The 25,697-nt window shown below is 37.0% G+C and overlaps 1 protein-coding gene, 1 long non-coding RNA gene and 1 pseudogene across 4 annotated transcripts; 2 read left to right on the top strand and 1 right to left on the bottom strand.

Moving 5' to 3' along the window:
• Window positions 1-1,691: 1,691 nt before the first annotated feature.
• On the bottom strand, window positions 1,692-6,702 carry LOC148845087 (uncharacterized). The gene is made up of 4 exons (XR_016102009.1): window positions 6,508-6,702; window positions 2,558-6,399; window positions 2,357-2,424; window positions 1,692-2,229 (listed from the first exon to the last, which is right to left on the bottom strand). It is a non-coding gene; the product is annotated as an uncharacterized LOC148845087 (long non-coding RNA).
• A 3,183-nt stretch (window positions 6,703-9,885) lies between these two features.
• Window positions 9,886-22,932, top strand: LOC148845085 (geranylgeranyl transferase type-2 subunit beta 1-like). 3 transcript variants are annotated; one of them, XM_088953752.1, is made up of 11 exons: window positions 9,888-10,021; window positions 11,978-12,075; window positions 14,844-14,909; window positions 15,010-15,160; window positions 15,669-15,785; window positions 16,010-16,076; window positions 17,005-17,153; window positions 21,160-21,293; window positions 21,368-21,466; window positions 21,619-21,694; window positions 22,415-22,932. In XM_088953752.1, the coding sequence occupies exons 2-11, from the start codon at window positions 12,016-12,018 to the stop codon at window positions 22,507-22,509; spliced, it is 1,014 nt and encodes a 337-aa protein (XP_088809878.1). In that variant the 5' UTR covers window positions 9,888-10,021; window positions 11,978-12,015; the 3' UTR covers window positions 22,510-22,932. The 3 variants fall into 3 exon arrangements, with proteins under 3 accessions (XP_088809880.1, XP_088809878.1, XP_088809879.1); XM_088953753.1 differs by lacking the exon at window positions 9,888-10,021 and adding an exon at window positions 11,730-11,867; XM_088953754.1 differs by lacking the exon at window positions 11,978-12,075 and having other exon boundaries at window positions 9,886-10,021.
• Window positions 10,341-11,802, top strand: LOC148845086 (pentatricopeptide repeat-containing protein At1g77405 pseudogene; annotated as a pseudogene).
• Window positions 22,933-25,697: the final 2,765 nt, after the last annotated feature.

Genomic DNA, 25,697 nt, shown 5'->3' with positions numbered 1-25,697 from the left:
GGATCGATTTTAAAAACCATGGTCCTATCTGCATTCTTTCTGCATTCTTGATTCGTGAATATTACTTTCCTAGTAGACAAAATTAGCAAGGAAAGGGATTCCATAAAACAGCACCGGGTTTAGCTTCTTCTAAGGTAATATTCCGTGAACAAAACTGCGGAAATCAACGAAATCAGTCATATCTGATGGTCCTTACTCCCTAGTCCCTAAGTCCCTGTACCAGCCGTTATTATTGTCCCATAATTCATATTACAACAAATTAACATGTCAGAGGTTTTTCACTCCTTTATGGCCTATGCTAAGCTTTTAAACCAAATAAGTGTCAGCTCTCTAATCTCCTCCTTAATGGGTTAACAGAACAAAAACATGGGGGCATTTTGATAGCTTCAACATCTCTTCTATCCAAGGGAGGTTTTTATAATTCTCCCTTTAAAATTCATTTGCTGGCTTAGGTTGCAAACGGATTCTATTCAATTTGGATATATTTGCATGCAATTACTAATGAATCTGGTTTTTACATAAAAAAATAATATAAATTTTATAATAAAACAAAAAAAAAATAGAATTTAAAATTGCAGTTTTACCTTTAAGTGATTTAAAAAATAAATCAATTTTAGAAAAAAAAAAAAAAAAGAAAGGTTTGAGGCAGTGATTGATATGAAGAAAAATTTTGAAAAATAAATATTTTAGTCAAAAGTAAGTGCATAGATATTCTAACAGGGAGTGTACTTGCAACAAGAGCTGTACATGGGCCACGGTTGAACTTGGCTTATGCCAAAAATCTAATAGGCCCAGCCCAAAGTCTGAAACAATGTAAAACTGAGCCCAAAGTTTAGTCAGTGAATAGGTGATTGAAATTCGGGCCCAAACCATTAAATGGGGGGCTAGAAGAGGGCTCGGATCTAGGGGTGCAAGCCAGGCGGGTTGGGCTGGATTTATGGTCATCCTAGCCCAGCCCTAAAATTTGGGCTTAAGGCCCGAGCCCGAGGTCAAGCTTGATTTTCCCAATCCGCCTGTAATTTGATGCATTCGGATTGGGCTCGGGCCCGGGCCAGGCTCAGGTTGGTCAATAAACCCAGTCTAAAATTATACATGTATAAATATATATACATATATTTATATATGTATGTAAATATATATGTAAAATATCTATACAAATATTATATATATAAATATTATGTATGCAACATTTACATATACACATATATATGTATAAATATATATAATTGGGCCGAACTCGGACTACCTAAGGGCTAGGTCTGAACCCGAACCGGCTCGCAGTACAATTACATAGTGCATAAACGTTTTCTCAAAAATTACAAAGAAAAACCAAAAGTTGAAAAAATGCAATGAAACCAAACACTTTCATTATCGTTCAGTCAAATCCTTTTATTGTGTGAAAATAAAAAGCATGGCAAGATATTACATTGAACATGCGGTAAGAGGGTATTAAAAGAAAACAGCAAACTATGTAATTGCATTTTGGCGTTTGGGTGCGCTTTTTGGCAATTTGGCCTATGTGTTTTGAAAAATCCATTTTTATCAGGCTTTAAAAAAATACATTTTTTATTGATACTGGTCACCAATATTTTTCTTTATAATAGCCTCTTGCAAACATGAAAAGTCAAATGTAGTTTTTTTCTGATTTTTCAAACTGGATATCTTGAATTTAGTATTGTGAAGACAGAAAATGTAAATTAAACCACTATATGGACATTAATAGATTACAGAGGTGTTTTCCATTTTCAAACTCCACCCAAATTTCCAAAGAAGGGAGACTCTTACCATAAGGTGAAGCACAAGCTTTAGATCGACTCTGAACAAGATCACTTTTGTTTTGCACTCCTAATTGAATTGCTACAATTTGTCCAAACAACATCAACATTTAATCTCTCACAATTGTATCCCCTACTCCAGCATACACCATGCAGTGGATCTCAAATCCTTTTGATGCCAATTCACCACGGTGATGTGGAATTCCAGCTCCCCCAGAACAAACTTGGACCATTTTTGTACTTCAATGAGAAACCAGAGTCTCCAAAAAATGCAGTCCATCAAATTCCAGTGCAAAGCGGGTTCTGTTACTCTGCAACTTAGAAGGTTCATCAAGCGGCGAGATTTTCTCTTTTTCCTTCTCCTCTGAATATGTCGCATTCTTAAAGAGATTCTTCCCTCTGTTGTGATCTCTGTTTGTGAAATCTCCTCCATCGCCCATCCCTTGCTCCTACTCTGCAAGTTCACAGGTTCATTCAGTCAAACTAAAATTTATAAATGAAAAGAGAGAAAGGAAGGAAGAAACCAAGAAAGATAGGAGAAAACAAAATAAGAAGAAACCAAGAGAAGCAGGATAATGTACCTCACTGACATAGATAGCCAAAGCAGCGATGGTACAGAGCGACATTTGCAGTGGAGATCGATTGAAACCTATAAAAGCTCACAAGAAAAGAAGAACAATTCTTTCGCTAACTGTGAGGAATGGTTCTGAATATTCAATTTATAGTTGAGAGATTACATGGAGTAATAATACAAAAAAGGTTCGAAGGTATGGGCAATTTACTTCTATTCACAGTGGGACTCAACTCGGAACTCCTTGTTGTGGGTATGAACTCTGTCTTATGAGTGCAACGTAACTGGGATTCTGCCGTAGCCCGTTCTCTAACAAAACCAAGCGCCGAATGGTTGACGGAAAGGAATATCTAGATAAGATAAAGCTCAGATGCTGAGATGGATTGGTGTTAGCAGTTTTTATGGGGAGAGAAGAAGAGAAGCGTGTCAAAGTCTCAAAGGACCACGTCTGTCTCTCTTTCTCTCTGTGTTGGCCCACAGAACAACGTGATCCAACCATATCTAAGGTTCTTCAATCTTCATGAGGTCGGAATTCCTGCACGAGGAAAATGTGGGTCGGTTGACCTTAAATAACGACAGTTCTGTTAGATGATGCACCGAGTTACCGACACCTGCACGTCTTTATGTAGGGGATCCACGCCAAAGATGCTTCCATAGGCTCTACAGAGAGATTTGATGGGCCATATCTACATGATTTCCTGGGCTGAATTCATATTGTTCCCATCATTTCCTCATATATTTTGGGCTCATGGTTTAGTTATTGATCTCCTACAAGCAAGACAAGTAAATTTGTTCGTGGATATATGATCCTTCACATCTTTTGTATAAATACTTGAAATGGTCATAGCTCATTGCTATGCTTGTGCCTTGAATTCATTGTTGCGATCAGCTTCTTGACCCCCTCTGAATTAAGTTGAGAAAAAACCCGAAAGCAAAATTTCATAGTGATTTGTGGTGAAAGCATAGGACAGGACAGTTCGGACCTGATTCATATTCAGCTTATGGGTCTAATCTGAATACGAAGAGTTATATATTTGGGGGTTTTCTCTTGTTTACCGTCTTTGGATTGAATGAGAGGTTGAGTGACTTGGTATATTTGGGGTTTAGGGTTTTCTTTGAGAGAGGGTGTGTATAATTGTGAACCCTTCATCATTGTTGATTCTATAGTAGATTTCTGCTCCTCCTTCGCCCATGGACCTAAGCTATAATGAACCACATAAATCTTGTGTCATCTACTTCTCTTTATTTCTATTTTTCATTTATTTTTAGGTGTCAATCGAATCTGTATTTCTGGGTTTTGTGCAACACTCATGGTTCTTGATTCCAAGTTATTTTGATGGGTCACTTAATCAACAACCTTCAAAAAAACAAATAAAAAAAGAACAAGGTGATGATGCAGAAAATATACCACAGTACTGATTGAATGGCTAAGAATGTAAACTGAGCTGGCTGTGGTTGGTCTATCCACCATTAAATAATGCTATGACCCATGAATCCAACTGCAACTTTGGGATCATGAAACCCACCTGAAGAACTGTGTAAAACAAAACTTATTTCTTGGGCTTGTTTTAGCTCCAATTGAACTATTACTTAAACCACCAAAAAAAAGACAACAAATTATATGTTTCAGATTATATTCAATGGTTAATCCATGCCCTCTATAGACTGAGAGTGTTCTAGACATCCTGAGACCCAATATCCAAGATGTTGCCAAGTTAAACCCATGAATAATCTCAGATGGATTCAACTCATTCACACCTGTACACAATAATATTGGATGAAAACCCTAGAGAAATGAACAAAGGCTCTAGATGAAAGCAAAATATGTCTAGAAAGAAGTATATTTTTTTCCCAATGCAGTTGGCCTAAAGGTTTGAAGTTGGTTTTTGTAATCAGTTCAAATTAATAACTCACATTTAGGTTCTGTTAAATGCCAGTATCTTGAAATTTAGTCCCTTGTCAACTCTGCTCGGACTTTTATCTTTAAGACTTCATACCTTTAATAAGATGCTAAAATTAATAAAAAATCAAAAGTACAAAACCCCTAAATGAAATCATCGGGTGAACGGGAAAAGATTAAGAATTCTAATGTTGAATGGATAGTTGATTATTACTACACATTCTGAGGACATGCTGAATTAAAAAAAAAAAAGGGATAAAAGAGGCAGTCTGAAGTGGAACTGATTTTAGTAGCAATCAGTTAATCACAATTATACCAGGTAGTTTTGGAGCCCTATTCTCCTAATTCCCACGCATGTTGGGAAGAAATACATCTTTAAAAGGGTAATAATAGTTTTAATTTTGAGAAAAGGGGAGGTGACACAATTTTTCTAACTTGAGGATCTCAGCAGGCAATTCAGTTTGGTTGGTTTGCTTAAGATTCAAATCTTCTAGGTTGTCAAGCTTCCAAATGGACCTTGGAACGATCTTAACTTTTCCATCTCTTAAATAGTTTGACTGTAAGAGACGATGGAATTCTTTTGAAGAGTTTTCCAGTGGGTTCAAATTGAAACCCCAACACTTTCAATAACTGTAAACCCAAGCATATACGTTCATCTTCCAAATTGTACTGAGATTCTTCTATTTCTCCATCAATTTCCTGGCTGCAACATTGCCGTCTTGTATTTTATGGACTAAAAGAGACTCTTCCTCTATGCACCTATTTCCTTGGGATATTTAAAGAAAGTTTTCATGTTGGGAACAGATCAGGGCCTACCAATATGATGGAGTAGATCAAGAATATACAAGCCTTGTTCAAGTCACTGGAATAAAATCTTTGTATTAAGGAGTGATAGAAAAGGCTCTGCTATGGACAGAGTGGAAATACTCCAAAGGAATTGATTATAATACAAAAGTTCAGAAATTCAATAGCTCGTCATTATCTATTACTCCTGTCGTTTATTCTAAACTCTGAAACCAAAGATTCCAATTTAGAGGATTCCTTTCATGGAAGTTGTATATACCATATCATTCTTTATCTTTAGAATGTAAGCTACCTTCTTGAGCTGTTGTCAAACTTTGGAGTCTGAAATGTTTCCTTTCTTCTATTTATTTGGATCTGTTGTATGTTCTGCTCTTATAGAAAGAAAGTCTCTTCCTCTTATGCGAAAGCAACAAAAGACAGCCCCTCCAACCTTATCATATTTTGTTTAGTCATGACAGCTTCCTTATTTCACCATGAAGATTTTTTGTTTCTTTTCTCCCATTCTTTTTGGTGCATGCGGCTATGATATTGTTCACCCGATAGTGTGTCCTACTCAGCTATGGATGTCAATGGTCATGTCCACGACCCTCTATCAGTCCATGGTCCTGGGAGGAAGTCTGATAGGTTTAACAGAAACAACTTGCAATTCTAATCCCAAGTCAATTACACATATAAGAGGAATAGATCCGGTTTTGGGTTGAGCATGAATGACATCTTTCACAAATTATTTTAAATTTTCAACATTTAGGGCCACCCCTTCTCCAAAATCTGGCCAAGAAATAAAAATAAAAGATACAGTCCTCAGGCCTAAAGACAAGAACCTACTGGGCTTTGAACAAAAGCCTTTCTGGTAATTATATTCAATTAGGCTGTGTTTGATTTGATACAAAATAAAAGAGAAACAGAAAGTTGAGAGAATGTTTTAAGGAATTTCACGAAAATATTTAGGAATTTTACCTCAACCCTCTGTTTCTCTCCTCCTTTTCTATCAAACCAAACACAGCCTTCTAGTTCTGGTGAACAACAATTATATGGCTACCTTGGTTCTTTTTCTTTTCCCTTGTAAAATTCCCACCACTGATGATAAAAAATCCGGGCTATGGGTCCAACTCCAAACCAACAAACAGGAATTTTCAACGAGGGACTAGTGTCTCAAAGAAATGCAGTCCATCAAATTCCGGTGCAAAACGAGCTTCACTTTTCTGCAAATTCCCAACAGGCGCAGAAGGTGATGATCTCTCTTTTTGCTTCTCTTTCACTAAAAATGTTATCATTTTTAACAATGCCTCTTCCTTTGATTTGCTCTCTGTCATATTATTCTCCTCTGTGCCCCATGCCTTCTCCCAACTCTGCCAGGATCCAGACCCAGTAAACCGAATTAAATAAAGAAAAGAGAAAAAAATGCAGAGAAGAAAGAGGAAACCAAAAGAAAAACAAAAGCCAAAGCAAATGAGTACCTCCATGGCATAGGCTGCAAAGGCAGAGAAACTAGTAGATAACAACATCTGCAACAAAAATTGAATGACCACAAAGCCTTCACTGCTCAGTGATCGACAAGAGGAAACATCTGGATGGACTCCGACAAATGTGAAGATTGAAGGGCAGAGGGTTTTATAATTTATAGGGAGAAGCAGGATCTCTCTCTCTCTCCCAACAACGCCATACAAATGTGAGTCAACCGTTACAAGATTTTTCTTAAATTTATGAGGTGGAGTTTCCTGCACGAGGAAAATGTGGGACGACCTTAAACTTAATGACAGTTTTGTTAGTTAAGATTGAGAAATGATAATCTACACCATCATGTACAATCTTGATATGCAAGGGCCCATGCCTGGGATGGGCAGACAGGCTTGTGGGGGCCCATCTGAATGCAGATCACAATCAGATCTCTTGTTTTTGTATGGGCCAAGATATATTGTTACTCTTTTTCTTTTCCCAATCAACGTTTTGTCTGAAGCTTGGGTTTCTCAAAGAAAGAGATCATTAAATCAAATCTTATTTTAAGGGTAAAAAGGCATCAACTCCTCATAACAAGGAGGATAGCCTTCTGAGCTACCATGTACAAGGCATCATCAGAACCAACCACTGAACAGGTCCCACTTTAAGATTGTCTACACCAAAAATTAGCCTGATCAGATGATCACAACTGTAGACTTTGAATTTCAAAACCAAACCCCACTGAACCATGAAAAGCATTCCCTTACTTGGAGCTTAAAAATTATCCACAATGTGGGTCTCAAATGAGTCCCGTTGATCAAGATTATTGTCATCAGATGTTGAGAATCATTAGCAAATCTTGGGTCTGGGAGGCTCGGATCTGCTACCCACAAGTTGTTTTCACATCCCTATTCGCTACCCACAGAACACCACCACCCTGTATTAGGAGCATCTCTTCTCATGAATGACAAAGGGGATATTCCCAGTGCACATTTGTAATGTCAGGTGGGTAGGGATGTGGGAACAGCTTGTGGATAACAGATCTGAGCCTCTCCTTGGATTTGTATTTACACAAGAGTTCACTTCTGCTACAACATTTGTCATAGCGCATGGCTAAAACTGAAAATCTAAGCCTTTGATTTATTGTTGTGGCCCCACCAAGATATCAATTTATCTAACTCAAGGTGAGGCCATATAGGGCTGGAAATGGATTGAATTGAATTTAATAAGGGGTATATTTCATCCAATTCGATAAGAAAGAAATCCAACTGATCTGAAATCGATAAAAATCTGTCACATTTCTAAAATTATGATTTGCATTCAAATTAGAATATCTTATTGGATATCCAATTTGATTTGGATTGTAGTAAAAAAAAAAAACTTGATGATATAATATAAATAATAAGAAAACTCTTAGGTTCCATTTGTTTTCGATACAAACGCCGAACCGGGGTATTTATGTATCCCGGTTCGTTTTTGTGAGTATTTGTTTGATATGTAAAAACGTAATGATTTATCAGAGCAAAAATATATTTTCTGACACTTTTGTATTCTGAGAAGAGAGCATTACCGTACCTGGTTTTTGGATACAATTTTGTGTTTAACTTTTAGACTAAAGTTAAGGCATTGGAGCATAAGATAGTTGGAACATTTAATGATGGACCCACACTTTGCACCGATTTCAAACAAACAAGACGAATGCAAAAACGATTTAAAACGTGAACCGTATTTGCATTCATGAACCGAAAAATGGGTAAATATATAATGTACATATTTGCGTTTGCTTTGCAACCAAACGCAGCCTTAAATTCAATGACTACTGCACTTGGCACTCATCCCTTCTATTGATGCTTGATAGTCCTCCATGGTCCACTCCATGATTTTAAACTTTGACAAATAAAAAAAAAAATCACAGACGTCTTGATCTAGAATTAGGTTGCCTGATCAAAATATTTTTAAATTTCAACTGGAATCGGTTCATGCTTTTGAGAGATTCTTCCACTGCCTGCAGAAACAAACCAAAAAAGGAGTGAAAGGACAAAAAAAAATAAAAAAGATTTGGAGAATCACTTGTCAAGCTATAGGAACAGCTTACTGCAATAGAACAAGTGTCTTTTATGATAGTCCAACCAACCTCGAATTTTCTGCCTATCAGATATTATTGAATAGAATAGAACAGTTCCTGCACCCAAGATTAAATAGAATAGAATAGAATAGAACAGTTCCTGCACCCAAGATTAAATAGAATAGAATAGAACAGATTTGTTTGCCTTTGTTACTCAAATTCCTTTGGTTGAGTAAGCCATCTCAATTACTTTGGTGTAGGATAAGCTGTCATCAAAGTGCTTCCACATGTTACTAGGGACACTCCTCTGTTTTATAGTCAGTGGTGCTTCTTATCTCTCTTGGCTTTGTCAATGAACACATGTAGAGCTAGCAGGCTTTAATGCCCTGTAAGCCATGCAATGATAAAGCTATAATGGTTTTATAACCTTGATACATCCAGAATGTTTTAACAAGGCTTTAAGAACATATATTCAATTGTTTCTACAACTTGAAAACAGCATTTCTGTATGTACAGAGGTAAGGTTGCGTAAATCTGTCGCTCTCCAGACTCCGCATTGGCAGGAGCCTCCTGCACTGGGCTGCCCTATATTCAATTGCTTCTACAACAATATACTTTGGATTTTCACTAATGAGATGCCCCACCCCAGAGCATGGTTCACAGCTTTTTCATCCATTGCATCTCCAAAAGATTAATTAGATCCTGTCAACCAGTGTTAAGGCCATTTAACATTTCAGCATACAAGTATTCTATTTATTCCTTGCAAGTGATTCTTAATCTCTGCATGAAGACGCATCAATTTGCATTATGCAGCCTATTTCTTTTTTATTTTTTATTTTTTCAGTCCTAGTGGTTATCTTGTGACTAGGTCTCCTTCAGAACCTTTTCCATAACTGGTGCCCTTCGAGCCAGGAGAAGGGATGGCACACAAGAAACTCTTGCCAGATATAATTCTTCTTCCTTGGATCTTGAAGCTGCAAAAGCTGAAGCCTCTGAATTGGTCTCCATGGTGGACAGTAGATGCTTGAGCTCTTCATTCTTAGGACTAATAGAAGCTAGAGGATTTAGCTTACAAGAAGTAGGGAAACGATCAATAGAAGCATGGATTGTTCCATGGACAACTCTTTTAACACCTCTGATATCTCAAGGAGAAAAGATCAAAATTCACAAAACTGGAGTTTGGACACTCTCATGGATCATTCCAATTTCCACCTTGATCAATTTGTCAATTGTCATATAGGGGGTATCTTATCAATATGTTGAGAAGGGTATTTTTGTCAAATTATTTTTTTAGGATCCGCAATTATGATATAGAGAAAAAATGGTTTTTCCCGTTTCCTGTTCGGCTCGTGAGTCGTGAAAGCCACAACTGAAACTTACGTTCTATTCGGTCTTTCCGATACGTCTGGCAAAAATTAGATCGAAACCCACTTCATTTCCACTGTCGACTGAGAGAAGCATCGATACAGGTATGTTCTTTCTTCATCCTTCAATCTTCCATTATTTTCATAGTTATACGCATTTTTCTTCTTCTTTTTCTTCACAAGTAATAATCGAGACTTGCCGTTCATCGTCTTCTACTTTTTCATCGATACTCAATAGTTCCGTAGGGTCAGGGTTTAACATTTGTTAATGTTCCACATATTTCTCCACGTCCAATGCATCGATTTCGGAGTCCGCCCAACTAGTTTTCTGTAACTAGATCTCAACTGTATTTGCTTTCCCTTCCAAAAACTCTCTTTTCTTTCGTTTTCACAGTGAGGACTGACCAATCTCTGTGACAGTGAAATGCTGGTGTCATCCTCATTTCTGAGAATATCAAGAGCTGTTGGTTTTCTACTGCTGTTACTCCTCCCAAAGCGACAACCTCTTACATTCCCTGCTCAAAGACGTCGATACGCTTCTTCCCCTTCAATTCCCTGGTCAAAATCTCCCCTTTCTCGTACTTCCTGTGTGAGCCAAGTGATGGTTGTTATGCTCCAAGACAGACCTTTTGATGCTCAAACCGCCGCCTCAATTACTACGCTCAATTTCAATCCATGGACTGTTGAGATTGTCTGTGAGCTTTTGAGATCCATTCCCAGATTCTTTTTCCAATCTGCTAGATCAATTGGACGCCAAAAAGGTTTTAGACACTGGACACCTCTTAGACAGAGAAATCTACGACTAGAATCTGATAATCTTCGTGATGGTTTGCGTTTTTTGGCCCTGCTGCATACAGAGATCCTGAGAAGGTCAACTTAGGATTAGAAAAGGCGTTACAATTTAATTATTGGGTTGAATCCCAATTTGGATTTTCTCATAATGAGAGTACTTGTAGGGAGATGGCCTGTGTATTGTCCAAAGGGAATAGGCTGAAAATGCTGTGGAATTTTCTTAAAGAAATGGCTGGAAAAGGGAACAGGCAACTTGTGACAACGGCTACTATCACTTGTTTGATAAAAGTTCTTGGAGAGGAGGGCTTAGCTAATGAAGCATTGATAGCATTTTATCGGATGAAGCGGCTGCATTGTAAACCTGATGTTTATGCCTATAATACAGTCATATGTGCTCTTTGTAAGCAGGCAAAATTTTTATTGGAACAAATGGTATTGCCAGGTTTTAGATGCCCTCCTAATATATTTACATACACAACTTTGATTAGCTCTTATTGTTAAGCATAGCATGCAGACTGGGTGCCGCAAGGCCACCAGGAAGAGGTTGTGGGAGGCAAACCACTTGTTTCGGACTATGTTGCCTAAAGGTTTCGCTCCTGATGTTGTTACTTATAATTGTTTAATTGATGGCTGTTGCAAGACCTATAGGATTGGCAGGGCATTAGAGCTTTTTGATGATATGATTCAGAGAGGATGTAGCCCTAACCGGGTTACCTACAATTCATTTATTAGGTAGTATGGAAAAACTAATGAGATTGACAAAGCCATTGAAATTTTAAACAGGATGAAATTGATGAACCATGGGATACCCACTACAAGCTCATATGCCCCTATCATACATGCATTATGTGAAGCAGGAAGAGTTCTGGAAGCACGGGATTTTCTTGTTGAGATAGTTAGGCGGGTCAATTCCTAGAGAATATACATATAGATTGGTCTGTGATGCACTGAGTTCAGCAGGTGATGATGGATTTTCTGATGAAATTTGGAGATGGATTGATAATGGGATCAAGAATAGATATAAGCAAGTGATACGGGTGAAACCAATAATGAAAGGTAGTTCTGTTACAGCAATGGTTAAATCTAGTGTTTGAGTGTTTGGAAATGCTCAACCATGCTGAAATATGAGAAAATTATCTACTTGTGTAGTTTTCATCAAGTAAGCATTGCCATCATGATTTTCTAGATCCTAATCAATTATTCTAAGCATAGACTCCTAATTATTTATTTTTCACTAAAATGGAATGCACATTTCCCCATTGTCTACAGGTTGGTCAGTCATAAATTATAAGCTTGAACTCTGATTTATGCACTTCAATGGAGAACAACAGAGGCAGAGCATTATTTGCTTCCTGGTTTGTAGCTTGGTAAGTCCAGTTTAGGTGAATGGTGGGATATCAACTAATTAGGTGTGGTTTTCTAATTTGTTAAAGTGTGAAGTTCCTCCTTAGGTATCATGCGAGAATGATTCTCAGAGAAATAGAAGGTTTGCTAAACCGAAAAACCTAGAAGTTTCAATGTCTTAGGTATCAATGCAAGAATATTTTGACTGAATTTATGGTTGTGGTTCTCTAATTTGGTAAAGTGTGAAGTTCCTCCTTAGGTATCTTGCGAGAATGATTCTTTTGTCCAGGGAACTGTTGTACTTAGTTGTTTCTTTGAAATAAAATCTTGCCTTACTTTTTCCAAAAGAGTGCAAGAATATTATATATTTGGCTGATGTTGGCCAATTTACTACCTGTCATGTTTTACCTTTGGGTTGTGGGAATAGCTTGGCCTAGATCTGGAGTTTGCTTACTATCCACTAAATATGACATCGAGAATTGTTGAAAATGCTTTGCCACCATCAGTATCCCTATGCCTGACAAGGATGCCGGCATACCAGAGAACTAATACCCAACAACAAAACATCAGGCCATATATGGATCCAATACCTACTCCCTTTACAATTCCACTTTTTTCCCCAAATTGACAGCTTTTGTGAGTGACCTGGAATATTCTTCAATTGCTTTGTCCTCCCCCACAAAAGAATACATTGTACGGACCTGTGAAATAATATGATCCATGGAAAGAGAAAATTATATCAGTTTAATGTGAAACAAGATTGGAAGACTAAAAAGTTTAGTTAACTTCATGGGCCACAAATTTGAACTTAATTGATGCCATTTCGCTTTCACATATGCTAAAATAATCTTCTCAACTATATGCAACAGGATTTGTATTCTTGTCATAACCCTCCAACACAGACTAAAAGGGAAGCAAGTAATATCCTAGAAAGGGTTTATATACTAAAGAGTTCTGTTTACCAGGCTTGATCAACTCTAATACTTGAGTGAGGGTAGTGTCACCATGCAATCAAGCTTTTAAACTCTGAGGGCAATATCTATCAGATTTATTTTGAAACAGTACATACACTTGCATTCTCCATATTACAAGGTTCAATGCCCAAACTATTATTGTAGGTGTCAACTTGCATGGAAAATGATACATGATCCTCTGAATTACAATCAACCCCTTGAACTCCCAAACCATCATAATCATCATCCCTATCTTCAGTTGTTTGTTTTTCATGGATTATATTAGTTGGTTGGTCCAATAACTATGAAGTCCATGAACATAATATATGGATTTCAGTGTTTTGAGATGTGTTTTAATGGACTTGGTTTCAGTGTTAGTGGACTTGAAATGTGGGCTCTTGTCCCCTAATGTATGGAACTATGTGAAGTCCACATTGATTTTTTGTATAGGCGAATGCATAAGTGTGACCATAGGTGATAACCACATATGTCAATGTGTATATGGGGGCTACATTGATATCTTGTATAGGGAAATACATGAGTGGGGTCCACTTTAATATTTTGTGTAGGTAAATGTATAAGTGGGACTCACAAGTACCATTTGCATGTTTGATTGTGTTACCAGGTCCCACACATAACATTTCACACGTGTGTAAGTGCAACCCACAAGTATGCTTGGCAAACAATCTTTTGGTCTTTCTTTCTTTTGAGAAGATCTTTGAAAAAAATTGCAACCAAACAGTCTTTGGTCTTTAAAGATCTACCTGTGAAAGCTCACCAGTCTTTTGAGGTCTTGAGCTTTTGGAAGATCATCCTAAAAAGACTTGCCAAACGCTTCCTCAGTCGAAAGACCATTACCCAATGTTGCTCCCTGCTATCTCATTCAGGAGGGCTCTTTTACAAGAGGGATTTTTGGCACAATTTGACAAGTATCAAATACAATACCCGTACACTAGGCATATTATACAGGTATCCAAGCATCATAGTGATGGAGTAGTGAGACGATTGTTGTATTGGGGGATGAGTACTAGAGATGGTCATAGACTCATAATTAGGTTATTTTTGTCTAGAATTTGCTTCTTTCTCCTTGTAAGTGTTACTTTCCTATATGATTTTAACTGAAGGGCAAAGGCTGATATTGAGTATGCAAGGTTAATTTTCAGAACCTTTTCTTTTCTTTTTTTTTTTTTTTTACTTTTGGTGTTACTAAGAAAGCAGGAGAGGTTCCTGCATCATGTATGACAAACATTTGACTAGGAAAGAGAAAAAAATAAAAAGAAGAAAAAGAAAAGCAAGGGAATGTGATTTGAGTGGGGCTGAAAATTTTCTTTGCTGGGTTAGAAATGACAGTAGTGTCCATACTAATTCAGTATCTTGTGATGAGGAACTTGTTGCAGTAGCTCTAGATTTCATTGAAAACTATGGTTTAGTGTGGAAATTGATTTATTTTTATCTTAATTTATTTTCTATCTTGATGCATTTTTTTTATTTTTGTGAAATTTCTAATGTAATTTTGTTTTTTTTTTTTTTTGTATTTTTGGGTTTATTCATGTAAGTTTTTATGTTTCATTCTGTGTGGATTGGGTTGGACCCAATCCGGCTCAATTGCATTTTAATTGGACCGGTTTGGACTCGATTTGTATGGGTTCAGATCAGATTGGGTCTGGTCCATTTGTAAATGGACCTTTGTTCGGTCGGATTGGATTGGTCAAATCCTGTCCAATCAACACCCCTAGCTGGACGTTATTTTATCTTCCCAAATAGTATTTTATTTATCTATTTGAGGCTTTGAAAATAGGTGTGAATTTTTATTCTACTTTATTTATTTATTCTTGCAGAAAGGTTTTACAATGGGGGAGCTTGAAGTGGAGAAACATGCTCGATACATTTTATCAGTTGAGAAGGTTGGTTTTCTTAATGTTTCCATGATTCTTACCTTGAAAAGTTTTGGTATGATCATAACTTTTATACAGCCTTTTTAACCTTTGGCAATCTTGTTCTTAGAGAAAGGATGATTTTGAATCTGTGGTGATGGAACATCTAAGGATGAATGGTGCATATTGGGGATTGACCACTCTGGATCTCCTGGGAAAGCTTGAAACTGTGGATAAAGATGAAATTGTTTCTTGGGTCATGAGCTGCCAACATGAATCTGGTCTGTTACTAATTCTGCTCACTTCATCAGTCAGATTAATGTCTAATCAGATATTATCATACTTGCCTTTTTGTCTACCTTGTATGCTTTAGTCATAAATGCGATGCCTTGTTATTTGATGGGTCCACCTTGGATTCCATGTGCATTAAGATCCATAACATGTGAATGATAATAACTTTTTCCAGTAGTTTCTGTAATTAATCTAAATGTTGTTGACAGATTGCCAGTAAAGTAGTGGCTAAGTAATAATGTTGCCCAGCCAAGTCCTTCACCAAAGTCATCATGTTATAGGCCATTTGTGGCTATTAAGCAGTTATCCACAATAATCTTAAGGCCTTGTTTTGATATAACCATTAAGTATATTATATTATATGCAATGACACTATTATTCTCATATTCCTTTGCTTGGGGTGGAGTGACTTTTTTCGTATGTGATAGTAAAGGGAAAATTTTATTAAATGTGAAAAAAAAAACATAATGACAAGGGTTGTATATTTTGTATATGCAGGAGGCTTTGGTGGTAATGTTGGGCATGATCCACACATACTGTATACCCTTAGTGCTGTGCAAGTTTTGGCTCTTCTTGACAAATTAGATGTTCTTGATATTGATAAGTTGGCAAATTGTATCCTTTTACCTCCAATTTTGTGTGGTTTGAGATTTCCTCTCAAGATATCTTCTCTTTCTTAATAGATGATTATCCTGTTGGGAAATTGGGAATGGAAACAGTCAGACTTTGGAGAGCCACTAACCCTGAATTGCTAAATGATTTCATTTTGTATAATGCCAATCCTCAAGTGATAGGTTGCACCTTCATTCTTTTCTTGTTTCACTTGATTTTACTTTCAGATATTGCTAGTCTGCAGAATGAAGATGGATCATTTTCAGGGGACATGTGGGGTGAAGTTGATACAAGGTTCTTTGTTTTTGCTTTTGTGCCCTTTATCTTCCTCAGTTTATTTAACATTATGTCATTTCTTTGCATTTTTATTGGGTAAACTATTACCCCCTAAGGATTCTAGCAATTATCCTGAGAATTCATTAATCACTCTCCTCACCACTTGGGGATAGATTGTGTCTGCAAGGGGTTGCAGCCTTCTTTAATGGTGTAACTGTTTTATGTTTATCACTGTCAGTGGGGAATGAATCATAAGAAACCTTATAGGTCAAGGCAAGAATTACCCTCTTTTTATTGTAGTCAAGACATAGAAGCTTAGGGTCTTTCTAGGTGATGCATGGCCTTGGAAATGTCAACATAGCATTAAACTTCATCCTGAGTTCATGTGAACTCTATATTTTACATGGTAATGAATTTTTTCCCAGCCATATTAGGCATCCAAGATTTCTGTTTTATTTCTTTTTAATTTAGAAGATTTCTATAAAAAAGTCTTGCTTTGAATGTGTGGCAAGGATACTTAGGCTGAAACTTGCCAAAGCCTAATGACTAGAGGATGAAAAGAGGAATCCATGGGGCTATTTTCATCTCCACACCATGTTGCCATTAAGAAAATACCTGGGTTGTTTGGACTCCTCTAAGTGAGTCAACTGGCACCCAGAAAAAAGGCGAGTCAACTGGCAAATCCATTCCATATTGAAGGGCAATTCCTCTTCCCACTTAAAAGAAAAGCCTTTTAATGTAAATGGGACCCTGCAGATGTTATGCCAACCCTTGACTAGTTGGAAAGATCTGTATTACAGAATATTACTTTTTAACTGGTGATCTTGTGTCCTAAGTGTCTGAGGGGTGGCCTGGCAAAGTGGTCACCTGGTAGTTGGTTTGACTTCATTTATTGAAGTACTTTTCTATCAATGAGTTCTCTAACCAACTTTGTCTATGTTTGTAGATTCTCTTATATTGCAATATGTTGTCTCTCATTATTACATCGTATAGATAAAATCAATGTGGAAAAAGCTGTGAATTATGTTGTGAGCTGCAAAAATTTGGATGGTGGATTTGGAAGCATACCCGGTGGGGAGTCTCATGCAGGGCAAAGTATGTATGAGAAATGTAGTCTGCACTTTGTATTGCAGTTTGGATTTCTTATTAGTATATTATTATCCAAGTATATGCTTTACTTGTAGTAATTTAATCATCCTGTTCCTAGTAACCATGTAGAAAATTACCAATTTAAAACAAGTATACTCTTTCTTTACCCAGGAGTTGATATCTTATCATTGTATAACTCATGTGCATCTTGACAGTAGGGAATTTGTTGTTCCTCTTAATATTGTGGTAATTCTTTATATTGCAATAGAGAATTATGCTTCTTTAACTTATCTTAGTGTGGGAACATTGGAACTTTCTTCATTGCACTCATATGGTTGTTTCAGTGTTTTCAACCCATTATTGCCCCAACCAGTCAAACTGATTACCCATTCAAAATTCCAGTTCCAATTTACCTTTAACCTGCCATATTACAGAAAACTGTTGATTCAATTAACAAACTTTCAACCTTGGTCATTGGACTGCTGACCTGTTTAGCCTGTTCACAGGGTTACTAGGTTTGTCTTTTTTTTGAAAATTTTAAATTGTTATGACATTATGAGTTGACCTGTTGACATGGACAGAGGAACCAGTGAACTGTCCACCTGGAGGGAAAAATGGTTCAGCCTCTTTGCCGGGTTTTAATATATTGGGTTATTTAGTCTGTCCTTAATTTTCATAACGTTCTAGGGTAGTGATTATTTGATAATTTAAGCATTAAGAATCCCATGCATTTTGATGATACCACAATGATTTGCCTTTTTTATCAGAAAGAAGGATTTTTATTAATTTAATAACAGATTACAGTACTTTCCTGAGTATAACAAAAATTGAAAGTTCCATAAAACAAGGATCTTTAACCCTCCTTTTTAGTACAGCCAGCTACAGTTTTGCCCAAAAGAGAGAATGCCTATCAACTCCCTATTTTTCTAGGATATATGCCAATCCATTTGCTGTCCTTTTAGTCCACCCAAAAGTAGAGTTGAAACTCCTAGCTAGTGAGTCAATCTCCCTGAAAGCAAATCTATACTTCCATGGTGCTGAGTTTACTTTCTTTGCCCAAGAGATGACCAAAAGTGAGTCCCCTTCCACTTCCAGTTCTCTAGCTTCTAACTTCACTGCTAATCTCAATCCTTGCAGGAGTGCCAATATCTCTGCCTGAACCGAGTCTACATACCCAATTGGTCCTGAGAACAGTGCCATGATTTCTCCGTGATGGTTTCTGAATACTCCCCCTATTCCAGCCCTCCCTGGGTTCCCAAAGGCACTACCATCAAAGTTCAGCTTCAATTTGTTTGGCTCTGGTGGTTTCCTATCTATTTTGATAATTTGTTTATGCAAATCCATTTGTGCCACTTCCTTCCATTTCCTTATTATATCATTTGTTGAAACATCTTTGAAGAAATCTACTGTTTTTACCTAGTGAGCAGATCTGATTTTTATTGTTTCAATTACTTCCTCTTTAGATCTGCATTTTTCAGTGAAAATCCTTTGATTTCTTTCTTCCCAAATGGTCCAAACTACAGCTGCTCTTGTTACCCTTCATAAACATTTTTCCTTTTTTTTTTCTATTGCCACAGAAAATTGGAACTAAATAGGCTGACCACATTTTGTGGGGAATCCCATTTGCATCCAAAGAGCGAGGAAAAGTATTCCCAAACGCAAGGCACAATAAAGCAAGAAATTAGTAAATGAGGGTGGGTCTCACCATTAGTCAAACAGAGGATGCAAACATGAGGAGAGAAGCACTTGGCTGACCTTCTTTTCTATAGTAAATCACAAGTGTTAATCTTTCCAAGGAACACTTTCCATAAAGAGCCTGCACTTTGGGAGGGATTGGCTTACACCAAATTTCTTTCCCATGACTTATTTGTTACTTTTTCATGTTACCACTTCTTCCCAGCAATGTTGTTAAAATCTTACAATTTACTATATGATTTACGATTTGAATATTGAATCCCGAGGGTTTTGATTCGAATCTTATGTTTGAATCCTCTTCTGCAAAAATCTTACAGTTTTTGCTTGAACCTTAAGATTTGATTCATATATCTTACGATTTATATGATTCATTGTGATTCAAATCAATTCAATTAAGAATTAGTTCTTTACTTTGTCGTTTTGTTTTGGTTATATTAGTTTTGTCAAGGGTGACTTGTTTTAAAGACTTTACTAGAAATTGATTTATTTACGTTATTTAAATCCATATATTGAGTTTATTTTCTATCATATGTTGAATAAAGAGCAATTGTATGTGGGTTATTTGACTTTAAAGTTAAACTTGATTATATTATCTTAGACTTCTGTTGCATAAGTGGTAAATTCTACTGTTTTAGGTACATATATGGTAGATACAACTTAAAAATAGGGTGGAACACTTTATATCTATCTATCTATCTATCTCTCTCTCTCTCTCTTTATATATATATATATATATATATAGTTTTTTGACAAATTTGTAAAAAATATAAATAATCTTACTATTTACGATATGATTTGATTCACTTTCTGTATGATTCATGATATGATTACGATGTTCAGAAAATTGCTTCCTAGAGACTTGATTTTTATCTTTGATTAGGCTTTGTTGGTACTCATTAATGGAGATGATTAGATGCTGTGTTGCAATAATAATAACATTATCATGCATGTTTCTTTGAGATGAAAAAAAAATAATAAAGAATAAAAAACCACAGTTTTCTAAATAGTTGTCTTGATTATGTAGTATGATGAAGGCTGAAGGCATGTTGTTAGTGGAAAAACTTTTGGTAGAATTTCTTGTATAACATAATTTACCCAATTAGACTGGAGCTGGGTTTTTTAGTCTTTTGGTAAGCCCTATTCAGGATATCACGTAGATATTCCCTTAATTGCATCTTTGCTAGGGGCAAAGAAAACCTTTTGATTCTGATTTAAAGGTAAATGAACAGAGTATTGGTAAAATTCTGGTGCATTTCTTCCATGGTTTAAGATAAACTAGGAGAAAGAAACAAATGGATAACCTTTTTTCTTTAAAAAATATTTAAGTAGGGACCTAGGACCATAATCAGCCAAATTTCATAAACAAGGCTGAAGGTGGTTTTTCTTTCTACTTAGAATCAAAATTTTATGAAATAGAGAACCATAAACCACTAAGTTTCATGAACAGGGCTGTAGATGGTTTGTTTCCCTGTACAAGGTCTAGCTTCTGTAGAACTTTATGAACTAATGAGGCATAGGGAACCATAACTAGCCAAATTTCATGAACAAAGCTGTTTTTGGTTTCATTCCCTGTGTAGAATTAAGATTTTATAGAAGTTAATTAATGAGATGTAGGGAAGGGATTAAGAAAATCTTATGGTTTCTGAGGGGAATAACAGTAGTGTATCAATGGGTCCTGAGGGAGGAAAATGGGCTAGCAGATTCTCTAGCTAGACAAGGGGTTGAAGGAATTTTCTGCTTCCAAATACACACCCAAGGGGGGATTCTGCATTCACCCACATCAAGTTTTGGATCATGGAGCTGACTGTAAGTGGGCCTTTATTAATTAAGACAAACTTAACTCTTTTAGAGCCTGTTGCCCATTTAAATGGACTCTACTACAGGCTCATTAAGTGTTAATGACATGCTATTAGGGACCAAATCCCTTTTAAATCAATTTAAGGCCTCCTGCCTACTTGAAAAGGCTTTACTGCAGGCCCCTCTCTTTTTTTTAAATAAAATATTCCAACCGACCTATAGAATTGGGCCTAGAAGATTGGTCTGGAAAGAAAGGTTTTACAGCTCTGGGAGTAGCCTAATAGTCTGCTCCCAGTCCAGAAAAATTTGAGGCTTTAACACATACCTACAATTTGCTCTAGAGCATTGGCATGACTACCGGTTTCAGTACATTTATATGTGCATGGGTTCCCATTCTTGCTACATAATTGGCTTGGGCCACTTGGCATCTGTTACTATATGCCCATTTTCTTTTTTGCATCAAGTTCAAATTAGGCTTGAAAGTTAAAACTAACTTCTGTGTCTTGCAATGTCATTGCAGTATTCTGCTGTGTGGGTGCCCTTGCTATAACAGGGTCTCTACACCATGTTGACAAGGACCTTCTTGGGTGGTGGTTATGTGAGCGGCAAGTTAAATCTGGAGGGCTAAACGGGCGTCCTGAGAAGCTTCCTGATGTGGGTGCACTTTAACTGAGTATCTTAATAAACGCCAATGCCTACAGTAGATTTATCCATCTTCATTTCTTCAGGTTTGCTACTCCTGGTGGGTTCTTTCTAGCTTGATCATGATTGACAGAGTACATTGGATTAACAAGGAAAAGGTTGCAAGATTTATACTGGACTGTCAGGTTGTTGATGAACTCAGTGACCTATTTTCTTTTCAAGTTATTCAGTGGGAAGTCTTAAATGTTGAACTTGTTATCTTCTTGGAACTTTCTATCTTTAAAAATCTGATCTTGACATGCACCTTGGCATTGACTTTCTATCATTAAAAATCCAGGACAAGGAAAATGGGGGAATTTCAGATCGGCCAGATGATGCTGTTGATGTTTTCCATACATATTTTGGAGTTGCTGGTATGAAAAGTTGAATTTCTGCTGTTTTTCTCTCCTAATTATGTTAGGGTTGTAAGCAACCAAGCTCATGAGCTCAGCTTACATGGGACTGTGTTTAATTAAACAGAGTTTGGATGGGCTTAGCTAAGCTCAATTCTCTTGGATGCTGTAAGATATATGATGTATAACTAGTGTGTTGAATGAGATAAATACAAATATTATATGTATTTTTTGTTTTGTTTTCTTTTAATATATATTATTTATGACTATGAGGCTCGGAATATGGGCCCATTAGCCTTGGTGTTTACAGCCCTAACTATTGGTTTTGGTTATTATTTTGTTTCTTATTGTCAATTTGGTAGTGCTGATGTCACATGATAAAGTGCAAAAAAGTTTTTCCTAATGCTCCCCTATCATGCGTCCATTGTTACTGGAGACACTATTTAATGGGTCTAAGGACTCCAACTATTAAGATTTCAAGATTTAAAACATTGAATTGACATGGTCTTACTGATCAAAATTTTGCTAGTATCTGATAATGACTTCAGTGACTCGTGTACTCCTCTTGAAGGGATCCATTGCATGGTCATGGTGGATCCCAAACCTCCAGTTCTGTTTTATATAGTGATGGAATTGGTAGGTTGACCCCGTTAAAATGTTAGCAATTCCAAGAATGCAGGGCCAGGCTTCACTCTTCCAGATTCCTAATATCTTTGTATCCCTTTTTTTCTGTTAATGCAGGACTTTCACTTCTTGAATATCCGGGATTAAAAGCCATAGATCCAGCCTATGCTTTGCCCGTTCATGTTGTAAATAGAATTTTCTTTGGCAGATGAAAACTTGTCCAGCGCAGCAGTCAATTCCTCACAGCATTTGAGTTGTCATACATATCATTTGTTCAGTTTGAACTGAGGGAAAGCCATAACTGAGCACATTGGCTAAACAATTTGGCAATGGATTCATCGAGCTTACATGACACTAAAATGGCTTTAGCTCATATTTCCCAAGTTGAACAGGGATATTAGAAGTTGAGTTAAATTATGCTTGGGGATGGGCCTTAATCCCATGTATTTTTTGGTCCTTCAGCAGTTATCTACTTTCTCTAGCATTGGTTCTTGTATTTGGCTTGTGTTACTGTTTGATTTACCCCCTATAAGGCATAGGAGTTAGATTTAAAACCACTGTAAGTTTATGGTTAATTATGATTCATCAAAAAAGTTTATGGTTAATTATGATGGTATAGGATGGATGATTCGAAACGGTAGTCTTTCTTTTTTAGCTTTTTTTTATACAAGGGAAACAGTTGTTTACATTTTTTTTTTTTGTTTCTCCATGTCGCGCCATAAGGGAATCAGATTATTAATTCCCCTTGTTTCATAAACGTCAACAATTGGGGCCCTGCCCCTGCAACTACAAGAGAATCTATGGTACACCATTGCAATACAGTCGTAACCAACTATGATCTTTTGCCCTTTTATGCTGGTCAGGCTATCAAATTTATTTATCTCAGTTCTTTAAATACAAAGAATACCAAATCTATGATACGGGCCCGAATCAATACGATACGCATAAAAAATACAGTATGCACGATTTTTATGTGTTTCCTATATTGATTTAAAAGATATCGATATATCGGGCATATCGTATCAAAATTTTGAACCTTCTGGACCACAAGATCCTTGTTTGCACTTTAGTTACCAGAGTTGGTTTTACTACCGAAGAATAAAGTTCTCTGCCTTCTCAATTAACTGTGCTGGGTGAAGTAACCGATTCTCGTATATTTTCTCATTCCTCACATCTCAAATCAACCAGAACAAAATGAAAAACTTAGCAATGTTCCTTATTTTTTTACTAATTTAGTAGGCACCCAATCAGTAACAAACTGAGATAGATGGAGATTTTTTAATAGCCTCTGGGTTAATGCCAATTTGGGCAAGTAACCAAACACTGCTTTGACATAGTGTCAAGAAAAGAAAAGGTGTTGCCAAGATTCTATATCAAATTGGCATATCCCATACAATTGATCTTGCTAGTTCAGAAATACCAACTTGTCTTTTGTCTTGATACCATTCGACCAAGCTTTCCACATGAATATCTGGAATCTCATAGGAACTTTTGCCTTTCAGATAATATTCCAACGGCCATTAACAGAGGATGCTGAAGGCAAATAAGATGTGAAGAGTGTCCTCTGAATCTACTGCTTCCCCAGGAATTTGTACTATATCGCTCACTGGATTTGTCTTATCTCTCCCCATTACATTTTCCTCATTTACAACCCAGAACAAAGTTTCTCTCCCCACCCCTTGTTTAGCTAACATATCACTTGATCCAATTGAAAGAAACTTTCGTATCTTTTTCAATCATTTGAATTTCTTCTTTTTCATTGTTTCATATTCCACATCTTTGACTCCTCGCTAAGTAACTACCTCATTATCAATTTCCAATTACCCTCAATAATCAACTTTCTAGCATTCAATTCTTTCACCCTTTGTACACAGTACACAGTACACCTTCCATTAAAGTCAATACTTCTGCTGTAAGGGAATCTCCCTCTCGGGCTGATCTTGAGTATAAAGCAATTATATTGCCTTCTCGTCTCATACCGCCGCCAATACCTAATATTCCTGGGTTTCCCGTATTGTTGCCATCAAAGTTGAGTTTAAAGAAATCTCTTCGTAGTAAAGAATATTGATAATTAGATACAACATTAGTAGAACAAGATTCAGTTACGCCAAAACGGTGGGAAATATTTGATACCTACCCCATTGGAGGACATGCATCCTACCAAAGCATTTTATTTAGTAAATTTAAGATTTAGCATTAGAGTTGAAGGGTTTAGACTTTTGTTTTTAAAAGTTTAGAATTTAAGTTTTAGGGTTTAAGGTGATTTTGTAATTTTAAGGGCTTAAACTTTAAATTATAGGGTTTAAAGTTTAAGATTAAGAATTTAGGGTTTAAGGATTTAGGCCCTGTTTGGTTTGAAGGAATAAGGGTCCAAAATCGGAATCAGAATGATTCCAGGCGTTTGGTTGGGTGGAATCGAAATCTGATTCCCCTTCCAGGCGGAATGGCAATCCCCCATTTGAGGGAATGGCCATTCCCAACCCACCCCCAGGAATCGGAGCCCATTCCTGTTTCTTCAAATAAAATAAAAAAATAACATAAAAGCCCTCAAACTCTTCTCACTACCCGATTCCAACTTTTTAACCCTCTCTCCTTGGAGCTGAAGTTTGAAGAACGGATTTGGACCGAAGCTCCGGCGATGGCAAGGTAAGTCATCGTCGATTTCTCTCTCTCTCTCTCCTCTTCTTCTTCTTCTTCTTCCTCTCTCTCTCTCTCTCTCACTCTCAATCTTTTTCATTCCTCCCCTGTCTTTCTATTGCAGACCAAACGGTGAATTGAATCAATGAGCCCCGCAAAGGCTATTTTGCATCTAATCGGAAATGATCGACTTCTAAGTTGTCGATCGAGATGTCAAGGTTGATGATGCAGGCGATTGGAGGGTAAAGTGGGTTGTTTTGGTACTGGTCCTATAGAAATAGGACTTGGGAGACTTCGAGGATGAGCACGGTGAAGGATAGGAGGGGAGAGAGAGGGAGGGAGGGAGGGAGGGAGATGGTGATGGCAGAGACTCTGCTTCTGCCTTCGACCATCATTGATGACAGTGATGCAGTGGGAGTGATCGTCCCCTCTTCCCAAGCCAGGATGACTCAACCTTGCATGGGGTTTGTTTTAGACTTTGGCACCTTGTCCGATTGGTGGTGGTGATGATGGTCCAATGAACATCACCACTGCTTCTCCTTGCTGTTCATGGGGGTCGTTCCCTACTTCACCACGTCATTCACTCTGATGTTTTACCCTTAAGTGCTTATTAATAAGGGCAAATTTCTTAAACTACCCCAAATGACAAACTATACTCATATTGTTTCAGTATTGTATTAAAGTACTCCTACTAGTTATGACAATTGCCCTCCACTATTTCTCAAATTTTCAAAATAAAACCCAACTGCTGAAAAATTTCACC

The sequence above is a fragment of the Nelumbo lutea genome, chromosome 7 (genome assembly GCF_056320005.1).
Source record: "Nelumbo lutea isolate HS-2025 chromosome 7, American lotus-T2T, whole genome shotgun sequence".
NCBI lineage: Eukaryota > Viridiplantae > Streptophyta > Magnoliopsida > Proteales > Nelumbonaceae > Nelumbo > Nelumbo lutea.
This window is presented reverse-complemented; position numbering and strand designations above follow the sequence as displayed.